Source organism: Aquila chrysaetos, chromosome 6 (genome assembly GCF_900496995.4).
Source record: "Aquila chrysaetos chrysaetos chromosome 6, bAquChr1.4, whole genome shotgun sequence".
Classification (NCBI taxonomy): Eukaryota; Metazoa; Chordata; class Aves; order Accipitriformes; family Accipitridae; genus Aquila; species Aquila chrysaetos.
Window position 1 is genome coordinate 2,997,931 of NC_044009.1, and position 21,628 is coordinate 3,019,558.

The 21,628-nt window shown below is 46.4% G+C and overlaps 2 protein-coding genes across 7 annotated transcripts in view; both read right to left on the reverse strand.

Annotated features, from left to right (window-relative positions):
• The window catches only part of LOC115343259 (ATPase family AAA domain-containing protein 3), a 30,446-nt gene extending 23,882 nt beyond the window's left edge, over positions 1–6,564 (reverse strand). Inside the window, exons 1-7 of one of the 2 annotated variants that reach the window (XR_005932618.1) lie at positions 6,276–6,564; positions 5,657–5,733; positions 4,963–5,064; positions 3,377–3,436; positions 2,939–3,008; positions 1,237–1,402; positions 444–513 (exon numbers count right to left, since the gene is read on the reverse strand). Coding sequence is in view for 1 of the 2 variants with exons in the window: in XM_030019010.2 (XP_029874870.1) it covers positions 444–513; positions 1,237–1,402; positions 2,939–3,008; positions 3,377–3,436; positions 4,963–5,064; positions 5,657–5,733; positions 6,276–6,501 (771 nt within the window). In the remaining variant the exon portion in view is untranslated. The remainder of the gene's footprint in view (positions 1–443; positions 514–1,236; positions 1,403–2,938; positions 3,009–3,376; positions 3,437–4,962; positions 5,065–5,656; positions 5,734–6,275) is intronic. The other variant, XM_030019010.2, reaches the window with a different exon arrangement.
• Positions 6,565–8,677: 2,113 nt separating this feature from the next.
• VWA1 (von Willebrand factor A domain containing 1) overlaps positions 8,678–21,628 on the reverse strand; it is a 34,410-nt gene continuing 21,459 nt past the window's right edge. For 4 of the 5 annotated variants that reach the window (XM_041124161.1, XM_030019014.2, XM_030019015.2 and 1 more), the window contains 5 exons: positions 20,138–20,701; positions 14,002–14,280; positions 12,690–12,962; positions 11,650–11,919; positions 8,678–10,986 (listed from right to left, as the gene is read on the reverse strand). In XM_041124161.1, coding sequence (XP_040980095.1) covers positions 10,946–10,986; positions 11,650–11,919; positions 12,690–12,962; positions 14,002–14,280; positions 20,138–20,701 — 1,427 coding nt within the window. In that variant the 3' untranslated portion in view covers positions 8,678–10,945. The remainder of the gene's footprint in view (positions 10,987–11,649; positions 11,920–12,689; positions 12,963–14,001; positions 14,281–20,137; positions 20,702–21,628) is intronic. The other variant, XM_030019013.2, reaches the window with a different exon arrangement.

Here is a 21,628-nt window from a genome sequence, read left to right on the forward strand (position 1 = left end):
CCCCTTACTCCCCTACATACATAGAGACAGCAATTTCTAGCACAATCTGTGGAAAAAAAATCCCAACCAACCTGTGAAAAAGACTTATCTACTTTTTTCACAGATTCTGCATCTATTACTTGTAACAGCTGGCAAACTTTCAGGAAATGTGTTTGTAAAGGTGATGGTGCCTCCAAAGACAAGACAATTATATGCTGTTCATCAATCAAAGCCAGAACTTTTGTGACCAATGAGAAACAAATTATCTATACAGAGAAGACGAGAATTAATCTGAATAAAAATCTGAAGCACAGCATCTCCTTAAACAAGGACTGCAGATAGCACTAAGTGATCAGCAAACTCCCGCCGTGGTTTACAGTTTATAAACATATCAGAGCAAAGAGTTTAACACACATTTACAGACAGACTTTTCTGGAAGTTATCGATACATGTCACAATCTTACCGTGGCTGTAACTTTATCCCAGTCTGTTACAAAAGCACGGAATCCTTCCCCGAAGAGCATCCCAGCTGTCCTATGGTAAGCAAGCAGCAAGGCAAGCAGAAGAGAAAGGGATTTCAAAGACTGTATCGAAGCGATTTACAAGACAACTTTATAACGATCTTTTTCAGAACCAGTCAAAGCTAATTGAGGGCTCACCTGGGAACTGAAACATGAACAAGCATGACAAATATATTTATAATCATCTGATGTCTATACCTGATCTGGGATTAAATCCAGAAAAGCATTTGGCATTAAGATGATATCAATGTCTGTCTTTAATACATTGTTGGTGCTGAACTGTAATAAAAGGTATTTAATTCTAAAGCTTTTTTTATTCAAAATCTCCAAGGGCCTAAAACTAAAAAATTACAAACCTAAATGCCCACCCCTTTGGAGATAGACCACTTTATACCTTTATGGCATATATTCAGAAACAGAAAGGACTCTCAGTTTTCAGAGTAATTGAGTCTCAATCTTAGCAAATAAGGCTTGAAGTAATTTGTTAGAAAAACTGTATAACATTCACAACTCTATAAATAGTCTCTTTGGTTCACGTTCAGATGACAATGTAGCAAGACAAGTGAAAAAGAGGGTTCTCTAATATAATTCCTATTGTTCAGAGTACAAGAGTATACAAACTAACTTCTGATATTCCTCAGAGCTTAGAGGAATAAACAGCAAGGTCGTCTACATGATGGGAGAAATCTGCAAAAGCAGTGAGGCAACCCATGCCCTTCTCCTGGCTCGCACATACTTGAGGGACTCCAACACTGTTTGGCGATGTTCAGCAGCTTTTAAACGGATCTGCTCCCGAATGATGTCTGCGTTCTCCCGCTCAGCCTTGGCACGAGCTCTTGCCTCTGCCTCGACACGCAACATTTCATTCTTATGCCGCAGCTCCATCTCTCGCTCTACAGTAGCTTTAAAAAAAAATAAAAGGAAAAAAAGAGGACAATCTTTTGGGCTGGCTTAATCCCAGGTATCAGGCAGGTGAAAGAGATGCATTGCTTCATCCTGGCTTCGCAACAGCTGTGTGTAGTCCCATAGCAGCAGACTTCAAGATCTTAATTCCCTCCCCCAAAAGGCAGCCAACCAGTACAATATCACAGAGGACAAGACAAGGAATTTTCCCTCTGTACTCAGAGGGATCACACACCTAATAGGTGGCCTTCTCCAGATGGCACACTGCAAAACAATAATCATGCTTCACTTCTGGACATTCATTACCAGAAAAATTGCTCAGGGCAAACTTTAGTCAGAGATGAGCTAGACAAAGAATAAAGCAACAGAGAGTGAAAAACCACACTGCTAGGCACTGCTGCTGCTCATTAACATAATTTCAGAGAGAAAGGGTGACATGCTACAGACAACAAAGGACAACCCTGGGCAAGTAACTACACAGTGTAACATACACTGCTTGTAAGGAAGAGAAGGAAAACAGAGTTGCCCATACAGTGCTGTCCCAAACAGGATTTTGGAAGCTCTGTTACTTCAGACGCACAGAATTGCAACAGACACATTAAGATTGACGTCAATGGAGAATGAATGAGAAACCTAAGAACAACCCAGGAGATGAGGACTTCACAGACAGCACCCTTTATCTTCAGCATCACTGCAAGAAGTCCTGACTGGACCACCTAGCTACTCAATACCTGGTACACATCTGAATACCTGAATGCTGGACAGGTTACCTCGACGTTCCTATCTTGGTGCCTCTGAGTAGGTGGATACAAGAGTAGAATCACCCTCTCCTACAAGGTTTCACCACTGAGCGTTGTTACATGGTTGCTACAAAACTTCCCTCAAAGATACCGACAAACACTGCGAGTACACCAGATGGCAGCAAGGAGCGGACAACACAGCAGTCCACGACTGTGTACAGAGCAAATCGGCCTTCCAGCCCCGTTTGGTCATACGCAAATTGCCTTACATTTCTAAGACCTGTGCCCTAGTGGAGTCCCACTGGAGTTCTGCCAACCCAGTGATTCTGGCAATTCCACAACAATGAAAAGAAACAAAGCAAGTTTCAGACTAAAACTTCATTACTCGGCTTTTATTTTCTACAGGAAACAGTGGAGACTAGGTGACACGGATTCAGCCGTTCCTCCCAAGAGCTATTTTGTTTCTCTTCCCTCCTCAAAACTGGTTCTATTTTAGATTGTCCCAGTACAAAATCATAATTTCACTTGCTATATCAGGAGATGCTGACAGTTCATTGGGAAATCCAAGTACCACAGGGCAGACGTTTAAGAGTACAGCCACTTCTAAAACTAATCTTGGAAGCAATGGGTAGTTCTAGTGCTACTGGGATTTACCCATTACTTGCCAACATGACATTAACACATGACCCTAATGGAGCATCAACCAATACGGACAAGGAGTCACAGATCAGTACAGAGAACTCACACGCCCACCCACCCACCCTGTCACTAGCAAAAGAAAAGTTACCAGCTTACCACGCCTCATGGCTTCCTGCTTCTGTACAGATTCTTCCTGCTTCCTCAGATTCTCTTCATTAGCCAGTTGCTACAGGCAGAGATGACAGCAGAAGATGTGTTCAAGTTGTAAGAACTTGGACAAGTAGGTATTTGTGTAAACTTAAGTACTACAAATGTTTTCAAGAAGCTAGTGCTCAAGTTGAAGTGCATTCTCCCTCTCCGCATCTCCCAGATTCATACTTTTAAGCCCATGCTCCTAGCCACTTTGTCCTAATTCCTGACCTTTGATTTGCCTGGCCAGCGCTGTTGATGCCAAGGAAATAGTACAGATGAAAGCAACTGTGCCTAGCATCAGCCATCTGGCCAGCAGAATAGGGCACAGTTCCAGATCACCACTTGGACTTAAGAAAGCTACTATAAAGTTCCCAGCTGGGTTAGAGAAGGAAGCCATCATACCTGCTGTCGCATCTGTTCATCATAGCGCTGCCTTGCCAATTTGTCCTGGTATTGGGCTCGCTTCAAAATTAAAAAAAAAAAAAAAAAAAAAAAAAAAAAAGAGTATTCAGAATATAAATATTAGGCATTTAAGAGGGAACCTAGTTCTGAGGGCAATTAGGTTTGGAACATGCTGGGGGGGGGGGGAAACACCCCCCCCCCCCCCCCCCCCCCCCAAAATAAACCCAGGTTTGAATATGAACAGGGCAAAGTTCGGTGCAAAATATCCTCAGCCAGCACCAAAACTCCTCTATGCTGAGAAATCTATATAGCATGACTTCATTTTAAGGTATCACAGGTATAAAAACAAAGAACAAGTGTGCCTTGGCCAGAAAAGGAGACTTCATCTACTGGGAAAAACATGTTTTTCATGTTCTAAAACACATTACCTGGACTGGTGATTGAAAGCAATAGAACTGTCAAAATATGCTGCCTGTCAGATGAGCTCTGTTTCTGATTGATTTTCTTGTTCCTCATTAATTTCTCTCATTGATTTTCGACTGCAACTGGCAAATAAACCCACGTCACCTACACTCAACTGAAAGTGGTCTGAGGGCCCATGTCCATCAGCAAGGAGGACTCTGTACAAGGGATGATATTATTCTCTATACCACACAGACAGCAGAACAGCTTGCAAGTTGTCTCCTCAACAACTGCAAAGCATGGCACTTCAGAAGTAAATCATGATCAAGTTTGCTCTGACTTCAAATGAAGCCCTGTGAACTGCAAGAGTTCAAGAGCTAACTCATGAACAGACGACTGTGAAGCCTGCTTCCTGAGCCAGCCCCGTTCAAAGTCCAAACTCTGATGGAATAAAAAGCAACATGTGCCAAATAAGCAGGTTTAGCTATCTTCCCAAGCTAGATAATCAATTAATCAATCACCTAATTTCCTGTGCTCTCAAAGTAAAAAGTCACCATATGTGAGCTATTAGCTTAAAATCTAGCTTACATTTCCCTGATTTCAGTATTATTGCCACTTCAGTAACTCATGCTAAAACACACCAGAAAGCACCAACATTGCTTACAACACAGCCTCTGGTAACTCTCAGATTTGCATCACTTCTCCTCTTGAGGTATTTTTTCCTGTCTAAAAGATCAAACTTGGCAGAAATAGGGTTGCAGGCTACTTAAGACTGAAATCCAAATAACTGAAGAGACACTTCATTATCCAGGCTAACAAATATACTTGATAAGTCAGTAGTCTTCAACCTTTTAACACCATCACCTGTTAGACACAAACAGGTGTATCTCAGCATGTTTAACAGCACTTCCCTGAAAGTTTCTTTAGGAAAATTTCAAAGAGCACACAATAAGGGTAACTGCTACTACCAGTTCCTTCGGACATTCAAGAATTCGGTAACAAAAGTTCAAGATGATGAAACTGCATATAACTAGAAGTCAAGTTCAACATTACAAAGCCAGGGTAGAAAATGGGCTCCCCTTTCCCCCGTCCCCCAAAGGGGGCAATTAATGCATTGTTGCCTTTTCCATAAAGGAGGACAAAAAAAGACCTCCCATCACTTGGCTTCCCCCTCATTCCCTTACTGCTTGATGCTGTTTCGTTTCTTCACTGAGTGTTTTTCGTCTCTCTTCTGCTTGTACCCGTATCTGCTCATTCTTCAGTTGTTCTATGGCAGCCTCATACTCCTATTAAGAAAAAGAGATAATCATCACAAATAAGCTCAATACATCATCCTATTGAAAAACACTAGTGACAATTATATGCCAAGAAATCCATCTGTAATCAGAGTGGTGCCCTGCAAAGCTGACCAATGACACAAGAAAGCTAAAACATGATCATAAAATATGATTGTAAGGAATCTCATAGTTAGCCATTTCAGGATTGTATACAATTTATTTAGAAAAAAACCAAACCACAACACCAAACCAACCAACACAAACAATCCCCAAATTCCTTTATAAAAGAAACAGAAGCCTGTCCTCCACCCAACTACTTTACAGTTCCCTGCAGAGAACCCTTGTCATTCCCTAAAAATTTTGTAAACAAAGCCATAAAATACGTCTGAGAATAAGCCAAATCGGCTTGCACTTCACCTTCCAGACTTTTTTTTTTAAAAAAGGCAAATAACTATTTATGCCAAAGCTGAACAGCAACAAGAAAAATTTAGCACTCTCTGCAGACTGGTAGAAAATGAGACTTCAACTCATACCCCCCCCAGAAACCTGGCAGTTGCCTGAGGCGGGCTATCTGTACAACAGGTGATGAGATCCAACATACCTTAAGCTTTGTTTGCTGTTCCAGCTGCAAGGTCTGCTCTTGCATCTGGGCAAGACTAAGAGCATCTTTCGCATGGCCTGAAATTGACGGTGGGAAGAGGTTATCAACAGTACAAAGGTCTTTTCTCCAGTAAGAAAAAGCTCGGTCTATTCAATCCAACCTGGCGCTAGCCGAGACGGTCTAGCGCACTGCTCTGAAGCCGTACGTTCAACCCTCCCTGCCGACAGGCGGTCGGAAACCTTCTCAGCACAGCCGTGATCTGAAGGCAACGGGTTTACCCTGCTGAGAAGGTGCTTTCCTTCACCTTCTGAAGGTGGAACCTGAAAAAAGTTCCTTCCTCCCCCTTCAGAAGCCCCGGAGGCGATGCTCAGAGAAAACCAGCCACCCGGAGGGCCGACCCCGGGGCTCTACAGGCCGCCGGGCCCCCACCAAGAAGCAGCAGCGGCCCCGGGCGAGCACTACAAGAGCCCGAGGTTGCCCGGGCCGGCGGGCAAACACGCTCCGAGAAGGCGGGCCCCCCCCCAGGACAGCAGATACCGACTAACCGCGGCCGGCGGGAGCTGTGGAGCGACCCCGACCCAGCCCCAGCCCCAGGCCCCGACCCCGGCCCCTCACGCACGGGACGCGTCCAACTCCCTCGCCGCCTTGGCCGCCCGCTCCAGGCCCGTAGGGTCGAAGTTGCTCCATTTGTCCTTGGGCGGTTGACGGTCTCCGGTTCCACCTCCCGCCACCGTACCGGTACCTCCTCCCGGGGCCGGTGGAAGGGAAAGACCGGCCGAACCGGGTGCCGCGTCCCCTCCGCCCGCCGGGGCCGGGCCGCGGTTCAGCCCGAAGAGCCAAGACATGACGACGCCGGCGGCGGCGGCGGCAGCACGCGCGCGGGCGGAGGACGCGCCGCTCCCCGTGCGCCTGCGCGGCGGCGGCGGCGGCGTTTTCCCATTGGGCCGAGGCGCCGTCGCTCGTAGCGCGTCACCGCCCCCGCGAAGCGGGCGCTTGGGGGAGTCTTTTTGATGGACGGAATGACGCGGCTGGCTGGGGAAAGGGGAGTGGAATCGGATTGGCTGTGGAGTAGGGGAGTGGGCGGGGAGAGCTGGGGACGGAGCGCGGAGAGGGTCAAACTAGGGCGGGCGGCGTTCTTCCCTAGCAACGGGAGTGTGGTGGCGTTGCTAAGGGGAGTGTGGGGGGGAAAAAATTAAACCCTCATGCTTGATGCAGAGGGGTATTTCACTGCAAATCTGCTCCTAATCACATTTTGGTAATGCAGAAGACGATGTGAAAAAAAGGGAGTGGAGGAAAAAGGAAGGCAAGTAGCTGTGAAAGTCAGAAAAAACACCGCTAAAGCTTACAGGTAAAATCCTGCAGCCTGAAATGGTGTAAAGCATAGAATACAGCCTAGGTCATCTTCAGCGTTCAGAAGCAGTCATTCAGGTGTCTTTTTTTTTTTCTTTAAATGTTCACGTTTCTTCCCAAAGGCACGCTTGAGTAAGTCTCTCCCAGAGTTCCTGCAGAACGCTTGATTTTTCTATCAGCCATCTCTTTTTTTATTATTATTACTAAACTATTGTTGACCTAGCAGATTCACTGCTTGTTCTAAAAATCAGCGTTGGCTCTGCTGTGTGATTCCATGGTGCCATGCATATGTTTTGGAAAACCAATGCAGTGGCAAAGTAGTTAATGTCAGTTACAGGGTAATATATCCCAAGCACTCCAGCCTTTTTCTTCAAAATAATTAATCGCATTTTATCTGCAGTTTTCTAATTTACATTTTTAATCTTTCATCTCGGGGCAAAGAATCTATATTGAATGTTTAATAAAGATTTGATTGCAGTACTACTTAGTACAAAAGGAAAAAGACGAGCACTAAACAAACATCTGTAATTGCACTTCTGAGTGCATTTCACTTCTAGAACAGAGACTCCCCACTCAGCTTGTACAATCAGCACCAGTTTTATACTGGGTGGAATCTTTTCCTTAATCTTGGCAGTGGTAAAAACATTCCCTGAACCTTCATACCTTTGAGGTGTATGCTGGCCCGTATTTCTTAGAAAAGCTGTCAGTTAAGTCTATTTGTACCAGGCAGTCATCGACTACAGTAAATTAAACACCCTTCTGGCTGACAGTAGCCAAGTGCAGATATAACCTCCATATTGCTTTGAGAAATTAGCTAGTGAATCCTAATTATAGTTGTACTTTGGCATCTCGGTGAGCCTGGGATTATATAGGGGAAGGCTGCGAGTAGTACACACTTAAGAGCAAATTTCTTCCAAGTCAACACAAACACTCTAGCAAAATTCTAGAACTGGAGAAGTATGCTGTCTTCCTTCAGAAAACCATTAGGTGTCTATCTAGCTAACAGATCAGCTGAGCACGATAACCACTCCAGTTCCTGACAGATCAGCACCTTCCTGCAAGGTTGTGTTCAGAAAATCCATGGTGTCTTGATACAGGATAGTAGGCAGCTTTATATTACTGAAGAATGGGAGAACCCTCTCAGCAGATCACACCAGCAACTCCAAGTTAAATCTTTAACAATAGCCAACACCACGTGCATCAGAAGGTGGAAGGACCCTAAAGAAAACCTGGTGACAGCTCATCTACAAATGAAGGTCTTTATAGGCACCCCCCCCCCCCCGCCAAACTTAGCTCCTACTGGGAGCCCTGATGGTTTGTGCTCTCATTCTACATAGGGGTTTGTGTGTCATACCCATTATATCGATACAGATTAGATGCTTAAACAGCCCTAGAAATCATTAGGCTTTATTTAAAAAAAAAAAAAAAGCGGAGACATTATTGAGACTGATATATTTCTACTTATATATATCTGGCACTTTTTTTGGGGGGTGGTGGGGGTAAAGTTCCATGTAAACCAGACTATGAATTCATAGGTGGAATGCTTACTTTTCAGTCATTTAAAATTGAGATGAATACCAGCTTTTCAACCCATACCTCTCATTAGAACAAAAGCTACACTTAACAGACGTGCCGTTATTGCCATCAAGAATGAAGTAATCATTCAATAGCTCTTGTATTGTATATTTAATTGTCTTCAAAAGGATGCATTACAATTGGGGGGGTGTGACATGTTAATGTATTAGTAAACTATGCAGGGAGTTGTGCAAAATTAATTTCTGTCCTACAGCAAGAATGAACAAGATTATCTAATTGCATGAGAGATTCCAGAGGCTTTATCTTCCCCTCAGCACAGAGTCTCCATTAAGAATAAACAGTCACAAAAGCACATTCCAAAGGAGAACACAAATCATACGAAATCATCTTCTTGAGTTAATGAATGACTCACCTTGCTCCTACCCCTTCCTCCTGTACAAGGAGACAGCCCAAGGCAAATGCTCCATAAACCTAGACATGATGAATTCAGTACTCAGGAGATGAGGTCGGTGACAAGGTTCCTCTCAGCTCCGGGAGGAGCTGCTTTAAGAAGTCCCTAAGCAGAGCTAATGGAGGGTTTGCAGGATAGAGCAACACTGCATGGGGGCTCTCCAACATACAGCACAGCTTTAAAAAAACAAGTTCCACATGTAGGACAAATAAGCAATAAATTTAAAATAGAGCAAGCGATACCGAGAGAAGGTGTTCCCGCTGATGCTGGGTTTTCTTACCAGAAAAGTATATACGTTTCTTTACAGCCCTAAGCCCTGAATTTTGGAACCATGCTGCTCCAATGGCTTTGTCACTAGGTATTAAAATTGTCTTCTTGTTTTCCAGCTCCCCTTTCCTTTGCTTAGTGACAGCAAATTCAAGCCTGGGGCCAAAGGGAAGGAATCAGATTTACTCTTCTCCTCTAAAAACCTGATTAAGGGTAGCTCAAGCTTAGCACTGGGTGGAAGCCCAAGGCAAGACACTAAAGCTGTGCTAGGTGTTTTCAGAGTGCAGAGGATGGAGCCTGGAATGATAGTGCTGGAGACTTACTGTCCATAATTAGTCACAGAACAGGCCAATTAATCTCCATACAGCTGCTCTGATAGCAGGACTCATCCAATTTGGTGAAACTGATTGCAGGTATGCCACGGTAATTCAGTGGTCATGATGCAGGCAGTACTGCACTGTTGTTTGGAGGTGTGCATTTGAATGAGAAACAAAAATAACTGCTTTAGGTGGTCTTGCTCTCTGGCTTTTCTTGACTCACTGCTGCTCCTTGAGCTCAGCTGAGAGCTCTAGAGTAGAATAATCTGCTGGACAAGCAAATTCCCAAGTTTTTGAGTTTCTTGCTCTCTCAGACTGATACCAAATCCCAAGGCAAATGACTTGGGGGAACTGAACCCTTCAAAGTCCATCTGGGCTCTGTATGTCATTGCAGCAGATGAATTTAATACCAGTGCCAGAGGGAGAATGGAACAGTGTTGATTAGACTCAAGAATTCAGCAGGCTGGCAGTGAGCAAACTTTTCTGCTAGATCACTCTGACAGTGCTCATCAGCCCTGGCCCTATCGTTCCATTTCTGAGAGTTCACCGACCCAGCTCTGCTATAAACCAAAGACCAACTGGGAACACTAAACTGTCCTTGCACTTTATAAAAGGCAGGATGTCTTTTATAAAGTGTCTCCATGTCCCGGCCAAAGGCCAAGTGGGTTAACAACCTCTTTTCTTCTTCTTCTCAGAAATCCTGGTGGCTCTGACCCAATCTCCTCTGCATACTCTACATGTTTGTATTATGTTCTTCTTCTTCCTCCTAATGCTTTTCCCTTCCATCCCCAAGATGCTATACTTTTGGGATGCCTAATTTGAGCTACCTGGTGAGTACACTGGATGAGTTGGAGGAAAGCTGCTCTTTGTCAAGTGTGTCGGTTTCAATGGCTGTTGACAGCAGGAATGGATTTGGCCACATGTAATCTTTCTCTGAGCGCAGGTGCCCAGAATGAAACGCCAGGGCAGTAAACAGCCGAGTCTTGAACATGCTCATAAGCTGCAAAAATGAAACTGTATCAACATTTAATAAATAGAGAACAGGCAGTAAGCAAGCAATAGTGAGGATTCATCACTTTGTCTTTTGTTTGTTATTTGTCAGGCATATTTATATAAAAGAGGGTACAGATTTGGGGTCTATTAGTCAGATCGGTTGTTCCATCCAGCCAAGCCAAACCTTTAAGCTTTGCGAGAACTTGGCTGAGGAGAGCCTTTAAGCTTGACAACCAGGACACCTCAACGGACAGTGCAGGCTGGGAGATGATCTGTGAGCTTTCCAGTTTCCTCTCCTGACCCCTCCTTTTTGTCCATGTCTTTGTTCAAGCAAGATTCCTTGCTCTGCCGGGAATCAGTTCACTCCAGAATCCGTCACGCTCTCTGTCTGTGCTTATATCCTTGGGCCTCTGTAGCTGGGAAGAACACAGGAAGTATAATGTCATCTTTATCCACCCATTCTCCAAATTTGACCGAGTCAGAGATCTCACATCCCTGTGGTTATCTTCACTATCCCTCCAGCCTCTTGCTGGGAAAAAGGCTGTGCTTCTGCACTGTCACACAGCATCTTTTTAGCTCTTACTTCACTTCAGCCTATGAAGAATCCCTTTGTGTTTCATGACAGTAAGTGGCTTCTGAGTAATGGAAGGAGGAAAGCAGATGTGTTGTGCCTTACAAGCTAACCGTTAAACACAGCTACTCCCTGCCACGTTGAAAAGTGAAGGGTAGCCAAGAGTTCAAATGACTTTTAAACAGCGCTTCCAATGCCCATGCCAACTTTTAGCAGTCTTCCCGCCCTTGTTATCCCAAAGTAGTTGCAGGACTGCCTCCACTGTACACTTTTTCTCCTGCCTGCAAATATAATGCCACTAGGAGGAGTATTGCTCCTAAAAATGGGGAAAGAGCCCATCTTTGGACAGTATCTTTTGGGCTGATACCTGTGATGAAGCCCTATTGGCAAGCTAGCTGATGAGCACAGAGCATTTCAGCCATGAGGGCTCCTCTGTGTTGGATCTCCAGCACCTCAGTGCCCTTCAGGACACTTTCCCTTGGCTAAAGTGCCCCAGGATTCTGCTCACCTGGCTGCATGTGCACCATGCGGCATAGCCGTTTGCCTGGCTGGTTCTTGTACATGGGCTTCACGCACACTTTGTTAGTGGTGCCTGAAGCCAGGTCTGTGAGGATCACGCTGTGGATCTGCGGTGAAACGCTGATGACAGATGAAGGGCCAGTTTGCCGCCGGCATCTGACTCTGTAACCAAGGACTTTGCCATCAGCAGAATCCCAGGAGGCTTTCAGGGTGTTGGGGCCCATGTCTTCAAAGCGAAGGTGCCTCACTTTGGAGCCCTCTAGAGAAAGAAGATTCATGTTACTGTGGGCCATTTGTATGGAGTGGTCCTTACTATCTAGCTCCTTGTTCCGCCCGAGGGGATTGCTGAGAAGGGGCCAGCCAGCCTGGTCTTCCTCTGTTGTAGAGACACAATAGCCCATCACTCTACATCTCCGCACTGGAGGAGCTCAGCCTAATTAGTCCTTAACTTTGTCCTGGTACCAGCACAAAATAACTTTTGTTGGCACTGTTAGGCACTGGCTGGCCACCTCCCACACCCTCAGCTGCTGTCATTCTCTGAGCTCCTCACTCTTGAGTCCTAATAAGAGCTAGATTTTGCCTCTTGCAATATCTTTACAGGTACCTCTTCAGAGCAGAAGCTTCTGCCAATGAAATTTCTACCCCTCTGTTCCTAAATCACACCAAAGAACAGCCACTGAGGAGATAGAAGGGAAAGGCAGTTTTTTTTCTTCTCTAGGGAGATTCAGGGATCTCCAAGTTTGTTCAGCTTGTGACTGCACCAGCAGCTTGGCAGTACACACCCTGTAATAGCAGTCGTGTTGTGCGTGTCTGATTTTCTTTCAGTCCTGTGCCTTATACATCTGCTACATCCTAATGGCATATCGTGTGCTGTTCATCAGAAGCTGCAGCTTTCCCCTTCTCATCCCTCCCCAGTAACTGGGCTGAACGAGTTCTCTGGCTTCACCTAGAGGCGGATGATCTGTGCAAAGAAACAGGCACACTTCAGAGCCCATATAGTTTCCTATCAGCAGAGTGCCGCTCACTCACCTTCCTGAGTGCATGCTTTAGCTGACAGGGATTTCTCCTTTCCCGATTTGTAGACTGCAGTCACTGTCACTAGATAGGTTGTATTGGGTGCCAGATTCTCCACCACAGTGCTATTGTGCTCGCCATCCACCTCCAGCAGCTTCGCTGAGTTCCCAGGGAGCGGTCCATACAGGATCTGATAGCTGGTCACACTGTCTAGTGTGGGAGCCCAACTGACGTGGAAGCTGTGTGGCCCAGACTCCGAGATGAGAACCTGAGCTGGGCTTGTTTCCTCTGAAAGCAATGTAAAAAGATGTGAATGAGTATGTAATTCAAGGCATAAGAATGCTGTCAGAGGAGCATAATTGACCTGCCCCATATTTGGCTTCCAGGAGGTGGAAGAAAATCCATCCAGCAAGTGGATGTTGACAGTCATCCAAGTCAGCACAACCCAGGTCAGCCCTAAGAAAACAGTTTCTCTACCTGTGCAGCATAGAGTGGGCAAAACTACTCAGCCAAAACTGTTCTTGCATGCAGAAAATTAACATTGGATGCAAGTTCATCTTGACTTTGTCACCCCTCCTCAGATTTTCAGTGTGTCACTTTTTTGCATGTTGCTCTCCAGCAGAAATCTGAGTTATTCTTCCGGCCCAAATGACTGGTCTGTACAGAGGGGCTGGCTTCTGCTCTGAGTGATCTTCCTCTCCTTCCCTCTTACACAGGGATTCCCCATCAGTGAATACACCTGCCCAGAGAAGCAGAATCACCTGCTTCAAGAGCATTACTCTCCCCTAGCTGCACCTGCAGCCTCAGGTAGGAGACAGGGATCTCCTTGTTCCCGTAGGAATGGCTCAAGCTATGAAGGTCAAAATTCCCCTTTGGCAGTAACCCACACAAGGCAGCACTGCTTCTGCCAGACTATCATACTGGGATAGTAAGTTACGTGCAGCAGCCTGTGCTTTATCCCCAGTGGGCTCTACACCTCAGCCCTGTTAAATATTTGCAAGCTGCAGCTCCCGCTGCCTTCTCCCAGGGCAGTGGGCTCTGCTTTCCTCCAGACTGATAGATTTTTAAGGTTGGAAGGGCATCTTATGACCATCAGACCTGATTCCCTGTTCTGGGCAGTCCAGAACATCTCTCTAAGGAAAGAACTGCCAGCTGAGTGCCAGCATAAAGCAGCTCATTATGTTCTGTCCTAACCACAACCATCTGCCTTTTCCAATCAGACCATGAGGCTGTGGGATGCAGACCAACGACTGTCCTGTTTGCTTTATATATGTGAGGCTCAGTACAGTGGAGACTTCCCCTTTTGTCACGGTTGTGCACATTTTACCTGCTAGTGTAGTAACCCTTGTTGTCTGGGGAGGGAAGTAGTGGACGTTGGATTCAGGAATGAGTGCCACCTCATAAGTAGTTTCTGGTGCAAGGTTGCTTAGCATGAGGCTAGTGTGAGCCCCAGACACTTGCTTTGTCCTCTTCCTTGCTAGATCATCTATTGGGGCATACTCCAGGGTGTAGTAGCCAGTTTCTTGGGAGAGGAGTTTGGGCCACATCAGACGGAAGCTGCTTGAAGTGATATCTACTGCATGGAGCCGATTTGCTTGGATAACATCTGGAAGAGAAACAGGAGCAAGAAATCACTACTGACATTAATACAGAGAACATGGCACATCTAAAATACAGGCCCTTCTGGATGGGAGATGTAGCCTACAGCAAAACTGGATGACACCTGAAGTCACCTAGGTGTAGCCAAGCCCCTTCATAGCAATTCAGTGAACCAGACCCTCTTTGAAAGGTTCAGGAGCACAAAACTAAATCCTTGAAGCCAAGCATAAAGCTAAAAAAAATGTAAAAAGTGCATCAACTGAGGCAGCAATATTTGGATTTTCGCACCACTCCCACCTCTCAGACAAGATCCTTTCACTGAACAGAGCTCGCAAAGGAAATGCATATGTCCCAATGGCCATAAGGTAGCATTTTGGCTAAAGGAATTGCTCAGGTGTGTCTGCACAACAGGCTTCAGCTCAAGAATGCTATTGCACCTTGCCTCCTAGGCATCTCCAGCCTCAAACCAGTTTGCCACAAGCCTCCAAGTTGCTCTGTAAAGCCCCAGCTTTCCCTCTCCATTCTCTCTGCCTAGTCCTTTTGTGCTGGTGATCTGCTGTGACAGAGAGGCCTGGCACAGCAGAAACCGTGCCTCTGCCCATCCAAGCCTGTCTTGCACCACCAAGAACGAATCTGGAGCGATCCAGCAAGTTCTGGGCAGCTGCTGCTGCTCAAGAGATGTGTGGGAGTTACTGTGCCTGGCCAAACAGGCAGCTTCCCACACTCAGCAAGACGTTACCACGTACCCAATATGGCAAGCAGCACTGGCACTGCCTGTGACAAAGCTGGAGACGGAATTTGGGCATCCAGGTTCCGAAACTCCTGCGGTCAGTTCATCCCAAGCTCCCCGTGGAAATCACCTACTAGTGAAACCAAACTACTAAAATTTGTCATGTATGCGAAGCAGCCCAGAGTGTGAAGAAATATATTTCTCCCTGCTCTCTGCCTGTACCCAGTGGCCAGGAAGAAGGGGCAGCAACTGGGGACTGTCCAGCATTTGCTGAGCCAGCTGCATTCATCCCAGCTGAAGTCACTCCCTGCAGTATTTCACAGAGCTCCATTGTTTTGTGACATTCAACATTCAGAGCCACTCTTGTGCTATCTTGCCTCTCTCTCCCCCTGCACAGAGACTTCTCTTCAAGGCTCATACTACCTTTGAGTTCTAGACCCCAAATGCCAGACACGAATACCTCTTCTGACACTCTGCAGTTCCCCCAGCTTCCTCTGCTACTTGACCCTTCCGACACACATAGGCTCCTGAGCCCATCTTGGGCAGAATTCCACTGTTCTCTGGTCTTCCAGAGGGGCAGAAACACACAGGACTTTGTTTCTAGCTCCAGGGAAATGGCATAAAAAGATATAAAGATGCTCTTTTTTTTTTTTTTTTTTTAAAGCACCCTGAGCCTTAGAGAAGTGCATTTGCTCTGCACAGTGTCACTCCTGAAACCTTACGATAGTACCCTCCAGCTCAAGCTTAAATACTTCACTGAGTACTCTAAGTAGCTCTCCCTGGCTGCTCATTACACAGAGGTAAAGGGAGGCACGGAAGTCTGCCCAGACCTGCAAGAGAATAGGGGATAGCCTTGCATTCTCAAACTTGTCCTTTAACTGAGAAAAGATCAGCTCTCCTCCTCCGAGCCCCTGCCAACTTCCCCGTACCAATAAAGCAGCCTCAGTTTTTCCTCTGAGCTGTTCCTTGGCTCTCCCAGACAGGCAGGAACATTTCCCTTCTCCATGCCCTGCCCGCTCCTGTCCACGCATGCTGCCAGCCAGCAGCACTCCACCCGGCTGGAGCTTGGAGGAGGCAGCGGGTGGGAAGCAGCACCATGGGACCTGGAGCACTGCACCCTTCTGTGAGCCCCGCAACTACCAGTGGCCAAGCCACAAAGGAACAGTGAACAGAGGAAAGGCCTCAGCGCCAAAAGTCCTGCCAAAACCTCGGGGAATGGAAATAAGTGAGCTCGGAGGCAGGGCTCAGGGACACTGTGAATAGATTGGGCAGATTAAAGTGACAGGGTGCAACACCTGAGGGACATGTTACAGGAAGCCCACAGCAGATAGCTCTGCCCCTTGTTGCCAGATTAGAGATGCCTTAAGCATATAAAGAGGGCAATAAGCTCCAGAAGATAGATGCCCATGGTACGCTTCACAGCACCTCCTTGTTCCCAGAGAGAAGCAGCAAGTTAATCTCTTGCATTAGACCCAGGCAGTGCCTTCCTAGCAACACTCAGAGGCAGCTTGTGACACACTTGCCTTCCACCTCCTACCTCTTGGTGACTTGAAACACCATTTTGCAGCCACAAGCTTGCTGGCATCCCATGAATGCTGTCAAGGTCAAGATTAGACTTGCGGAAATGCTGCTCCTTTCATGATGTGCATAAGAAATGCAGCCAGGCAGCAGATGAACCTGTTCTAGTCCTGGGTACGTGATCCCCTCTCTGCAGAAGCTTCAGCTAGGACTTGGGACAAATCACTTCTGCTTCATGGCTCTATTTCCCTACTATGATATGTATGGGGGTAGGGTTCCAATTCTGGGAGGAGGGAACACACTTCTCCATTACCAGGGTGGACATTCAAAGTCTGAGATCACTCCCTCTGGTCAACCTGCTTATATTCAGTGCTAAGTGAGAATGTCAGAGGACTCTAGGCTCAAAGCCTTCACCGCAGCAGAAGTTTTCCAGAACTTTGTTTCGGATCAGAAATGTGTTGCCCTGAATACACATGGGAAGTGGCTGATGTTTTGTGACTGCTGGGCAGGTGGGCTCCTGCAGAACTTTGGCTCAGAAGATGGTGCCAAAGGATGAAACAAGTCAGCAGTTGTCAGCACAACTGGCTGAGTGGAGAGCAAGTGGATGCTAGCACAGAACCTGGTGTCATCTCAAAGGAATGCCTTGGTTTCACAATATTTGAAGGTCCTTTCCCAGAAGGACAGCACCAAATGCCATATATTGGGTACATAATACATAAGATGCAATGGAAGAAGGCTGAGCTAGTGTCCCCTTTCCTTCACAGTTGGAAAGGCAGAAGTATTTGCCAGGAACCAGCTGTGGCTATAGCCAGGCTGGCTGGGAACTGTAGCCTGCTGCATTCTGCAGACTTGTTGTGTCAGGACCATGTGCCAAGGAAAAGGAGGGGGACTGAACATACACATCCATCCACAGTCCCTGTCTTGCACCCATCTGCATAGTAGTGTTACTGGAACTATTTCAGGTCCACCATGTCTAAGAAGTAGTCCATCTTCTCTGACACAGCCAGGTTTTTCAAAAAGGGAACTGAGGCAGAGACATCGCATCCCTTGGCCTCAGCAGAGCCTGTAGCAGGACAGAAATATAGTTTGGAAGAGTAAGTCACCTTCCTTTTGTCTCCCTGTCCAAGTAGCTGCTGTCTTGCTGTCTAGGACTGAAAACCCTTGCTGTGAACGCCAGACTCTGCCCTGACAATTCATTATATTATTTATTATCTCTGATCAAATTTCTGAAGGCAAAGAAAATGCTTCTTAACTGAGCAACCCCTACATAAAGGTGCCTACCTTTGTTTAGTGAGGTACAGCTGTGGAGACTGAGCTGTTCCATGGAGGGTTCTCAGCCTACCTGAGACAATAGCAACTTGGTAGCCAGAGACCATTGTGTTGGCATACCTATGGAACAGGCATGAAACACCCCATCCCTGGATAGGAGGTGGAGGGAGGAGAGCAACTCTTGGCAAAGCTTGTTTATGCATCTACAAAAGGCTTTTAAAAAAAAAAAAAACAAACAGTAGCAAGAGATGAACATAAGATAGCAGTGATAATAAAAACAGTCTGGGCCATTCCAGAGTTGGAAAGGCCTAATTTCTGCTTTCCAAGGATCCTGTCTGTCCCTGCTATTCCAGGGGCCAGAAGCAGGAAGGGTGGTGATGTGGGCTGCCTCCTCCAGGCAGGGAAGAGTGGACATATGTGGCTTTATTAAGGCTTAACTCAGGTGATGTTACCAACGTCTGGTATTTTGCTTAAAGCATCAGCTCCTGGATTCATGTGAGAATCTCACCTTCCATTAAAATCCCAGACTAGTAACTTTTAGACCCAGTGGATGCACAGAATACTGCCCTCAAGTGCAACAGAGTATTTATTACCTTTGCAGATCTTACAATCTTCAAGACAGTCTTGTGCTGCAAGGATATGCAGGTGATTTCTCATTTTGGGATGCTATTTTACACTATCTGGATTCAGGATGCACTAGAAGCTGAAACAGCCACTTGAAATGAAACGTCTGGGGGTCTGTGTGGCATCTGGTACAGTAGAAGGACTGCTGGTACTGCCCCATACTCATACAGGAGAGAAGTGGATGATTGGAGGAGAACATGGTCCCTGTGTGTGATTTGTTAAATGATCATGGTTGGAACTAGAAAGAAATTGCTATACACAGAGGATTCTGAGGAAAGGGTTACTTGGACACTCCAAAGCCAGCTCAAACCAACTCACATAGCAGAAGCCAAATGAGGAATTAAAACAGGATTTGCAATGGAGAAAGAACCTCCAGAAAATGAATGGAAAGTCTGCAAAGTCATACTAACGCATCTTTCCAAGCAAATCCAGAGAGGAGGCTGAGGCAAACCCCTGCTTTGCAATCACAGGCACTCCCACCGTGATGGCATTCAAGAGCTGCAAAAAGAACATGCATTGTGCAGTGCAACATGAAGATTAGCATGAGATATTCCTCTTGGCTTCCAAATTCCTGTCTTCTGGCCCAGATTATGGCTTTGGGTCTCCTCAGACCCTTTCCTGGATGCTTTAGAAAACAGGACTGCTGAAAAATCAAATCTGCTGTTTGTTCCTGCTGTCTGCACAGCAACCGCCACAACCATGCTAGCAACAAAGAGGTAGCAGTTGGCCTGCTAAACCTAACAAGTTAGGGCTGGGATTTTCTTCCAAGGGCTGTGCTAGCCAAGTCAGGCTATAGATCTGGCAGACGTGGAACACGTTACAACAGGGGATTTATGGAACAAAAACATTCCTCTCCTACAGTCTTAATGTTGATAGCCAGCAGCATCTTTAATTGCTCTTTGTAAAAGAACAACTGCCAGCCACTTGTAGGCAGGAGTCAGTGTGTTCCAGCCACTGTGCCTGCACATGGTGGTATCTATAGGAAGTCAAATCTACTGTAGACAAGAGTTTGAGGGAGCTGACAGGACCAAATCCTTCCCAGGCATACACATCCCATTCTGTGTATGTAATGTGTTCAACACATTTGTGTCCTCCACCTCCATCAGATGGTACCTAGCCAAACAGCATTTCAGAGAAAAAAATCTGCCCTGAATGTGAAAATCGAGTTCAAGGTGCTTAGGCACCTTGCTCCCACAGTCAGCAGCCTCTTACTGTAGTTAAATCATTGCCTGTTTGGGAAGCCTTTGGTTAACAATTAACCTGTGCAGGTGGGGGCATTTTCATCCTACACTTGAATTGTACAGATGTCTGTGACCTGCATGATTCATTTCAAAGTCTTGTGGGGTTTTAAGGAATCCAGATAATATGCTGCCTGAGCCTCTTTCCTTCATTAACAACTGAACAACTCATAACAAACACAAGTTTATCTCTTGAACAGATCTGCAGAAGGGAATTTGTCCCAGTCAGTCATGAGACCTTCCAAGGGGAATAGAGACATTTGTCCCAGACAGATATTTGTCCCAGACCTCCTAAAAGCCTTGGTTTATACTTGGTCCTCTAGCATTGTGGACAAAGCACCTCGGTTTGCAAGGGCTGCAGCTGTGTGTCAGGAGGACCATTGGTTTTAGGGGATTCTCACACTGCCTACATGGCAGAGCCAGGCATTATCTCATATTCAGCCCTGTTACAAACTCCCAGGGACCACAACCCAACCCCACTGTACCTAGGATAGCATCTCGAAGCTCCTTTGTGATGATGGGTAGGTCATCAACATCCACAAAGTACAGGTGTTTCTCAGGAGGCTGGCTGGCAGCAGCAGAGAGTTCCAGGTAACTTCCCCGTCCAGTGCTGACAATGAAGACTGTTACTCCCATGTCCTTCAGGAGCTGCATGGGTTCAGAGATGTCATCAGTGGAGAAACCATCTGTCACCCAAACCAGTACCTTGGGCACATCTGGCCGGGCACCAGCTTCATCACTGAAGAACTTCTCCTTGGCATAAGAGAGTGCTTTGCCTGTGTTAGTGTCGCCCATGAGCTGTTGAGTGTCCCGGATGGCTTTTTGCAGAGTCCCACTGGACAGGTACCGGTCAAAAGGGAACTCCATGGTGGGCGTAGTGCTGATGTGGATGATGCTGGTCTGGACATCTCTGGGGCCAAAGGTGAAAGGTTGCACAAGGTCCCACATGAATTCCTTGACCCTGGAAAACTCATAGTAGGAGACGCTGCCAGAGCTGTCCAGCAAGAAGAGGAGGTCCCCCTCTGAATTGGAAGTAGACGGCTGGGGACCTAGCAGGGGAAGAGAGAGGGAGGTGCGTTAGCGGAATGATGTGAACCCATACCTGCACAGGCGTCTGCTAGGAAAGCCTGGTTATCTTGTGCCAAATCTCAGCATTCAGTGAGAATTTTGCTGGGTAGAGACCTCAGGATTTGCCCCTTTTTATTATTATTTGCATCTAGCGTGACGGCTCCTGGGCTTTATTCTCAGTCCCACCGTCAACTGTCCAGGAACTTCTCACCCCATCTCCCTAGCACCCCGTCTAGCTTTGCTTAGACTCATCTCTTTGATCACAACCTTTCTCTGCGAACACTTTAAGATGCTAACACTGAAGTGTTAGCCAGAGGTCTGCCTATGATTGTTCACAAACTAAGTTCTCTTAGCACCTTTTAAAAGTACATTGCCAAAAAAGCTGTTTCTGTTGTGAACTGTTTCCTAGGTACTCCGAGGTCCAAGAACCTGAATTGGTTACAGGATCACAAAGAGCAAGAGGAAAAAAAATTCATGATACCACCCCACTGAATAGCAGGATTGTGACCCGTGTTGGACTATTTGTCTCCCACTGCTTTCTTTTGCGTTCAGTCTCACTTTGGGACGTCACAGCTGCTCAGCCTGATCTACGCCCTGCCCAAGAAGGTCACTGCAAGGAAAGAAGCCAAAGCACTGCAGTTGAGCTGGAAAGAGCTCTTGGAGGCACTGTGGGACAGCAGCCCAGTACTGATCTGCCTGGCCACGGGACCCTCTCAGCAGCACACTTCAAACACACCACTTACCCCACAGGGTTTTACACTGGCCAAGAGAGTAAGAGACATGCAAAGAAACAGTTGGAGGATCTCAGCAATACAGCAGCAGCCCTGAGCCCTGGTGGTATGCTTGGTCCATCGCAGCAAACAGTGGCACAATATCCAAGCACATAAATATTGCAGCTGCCATACTCC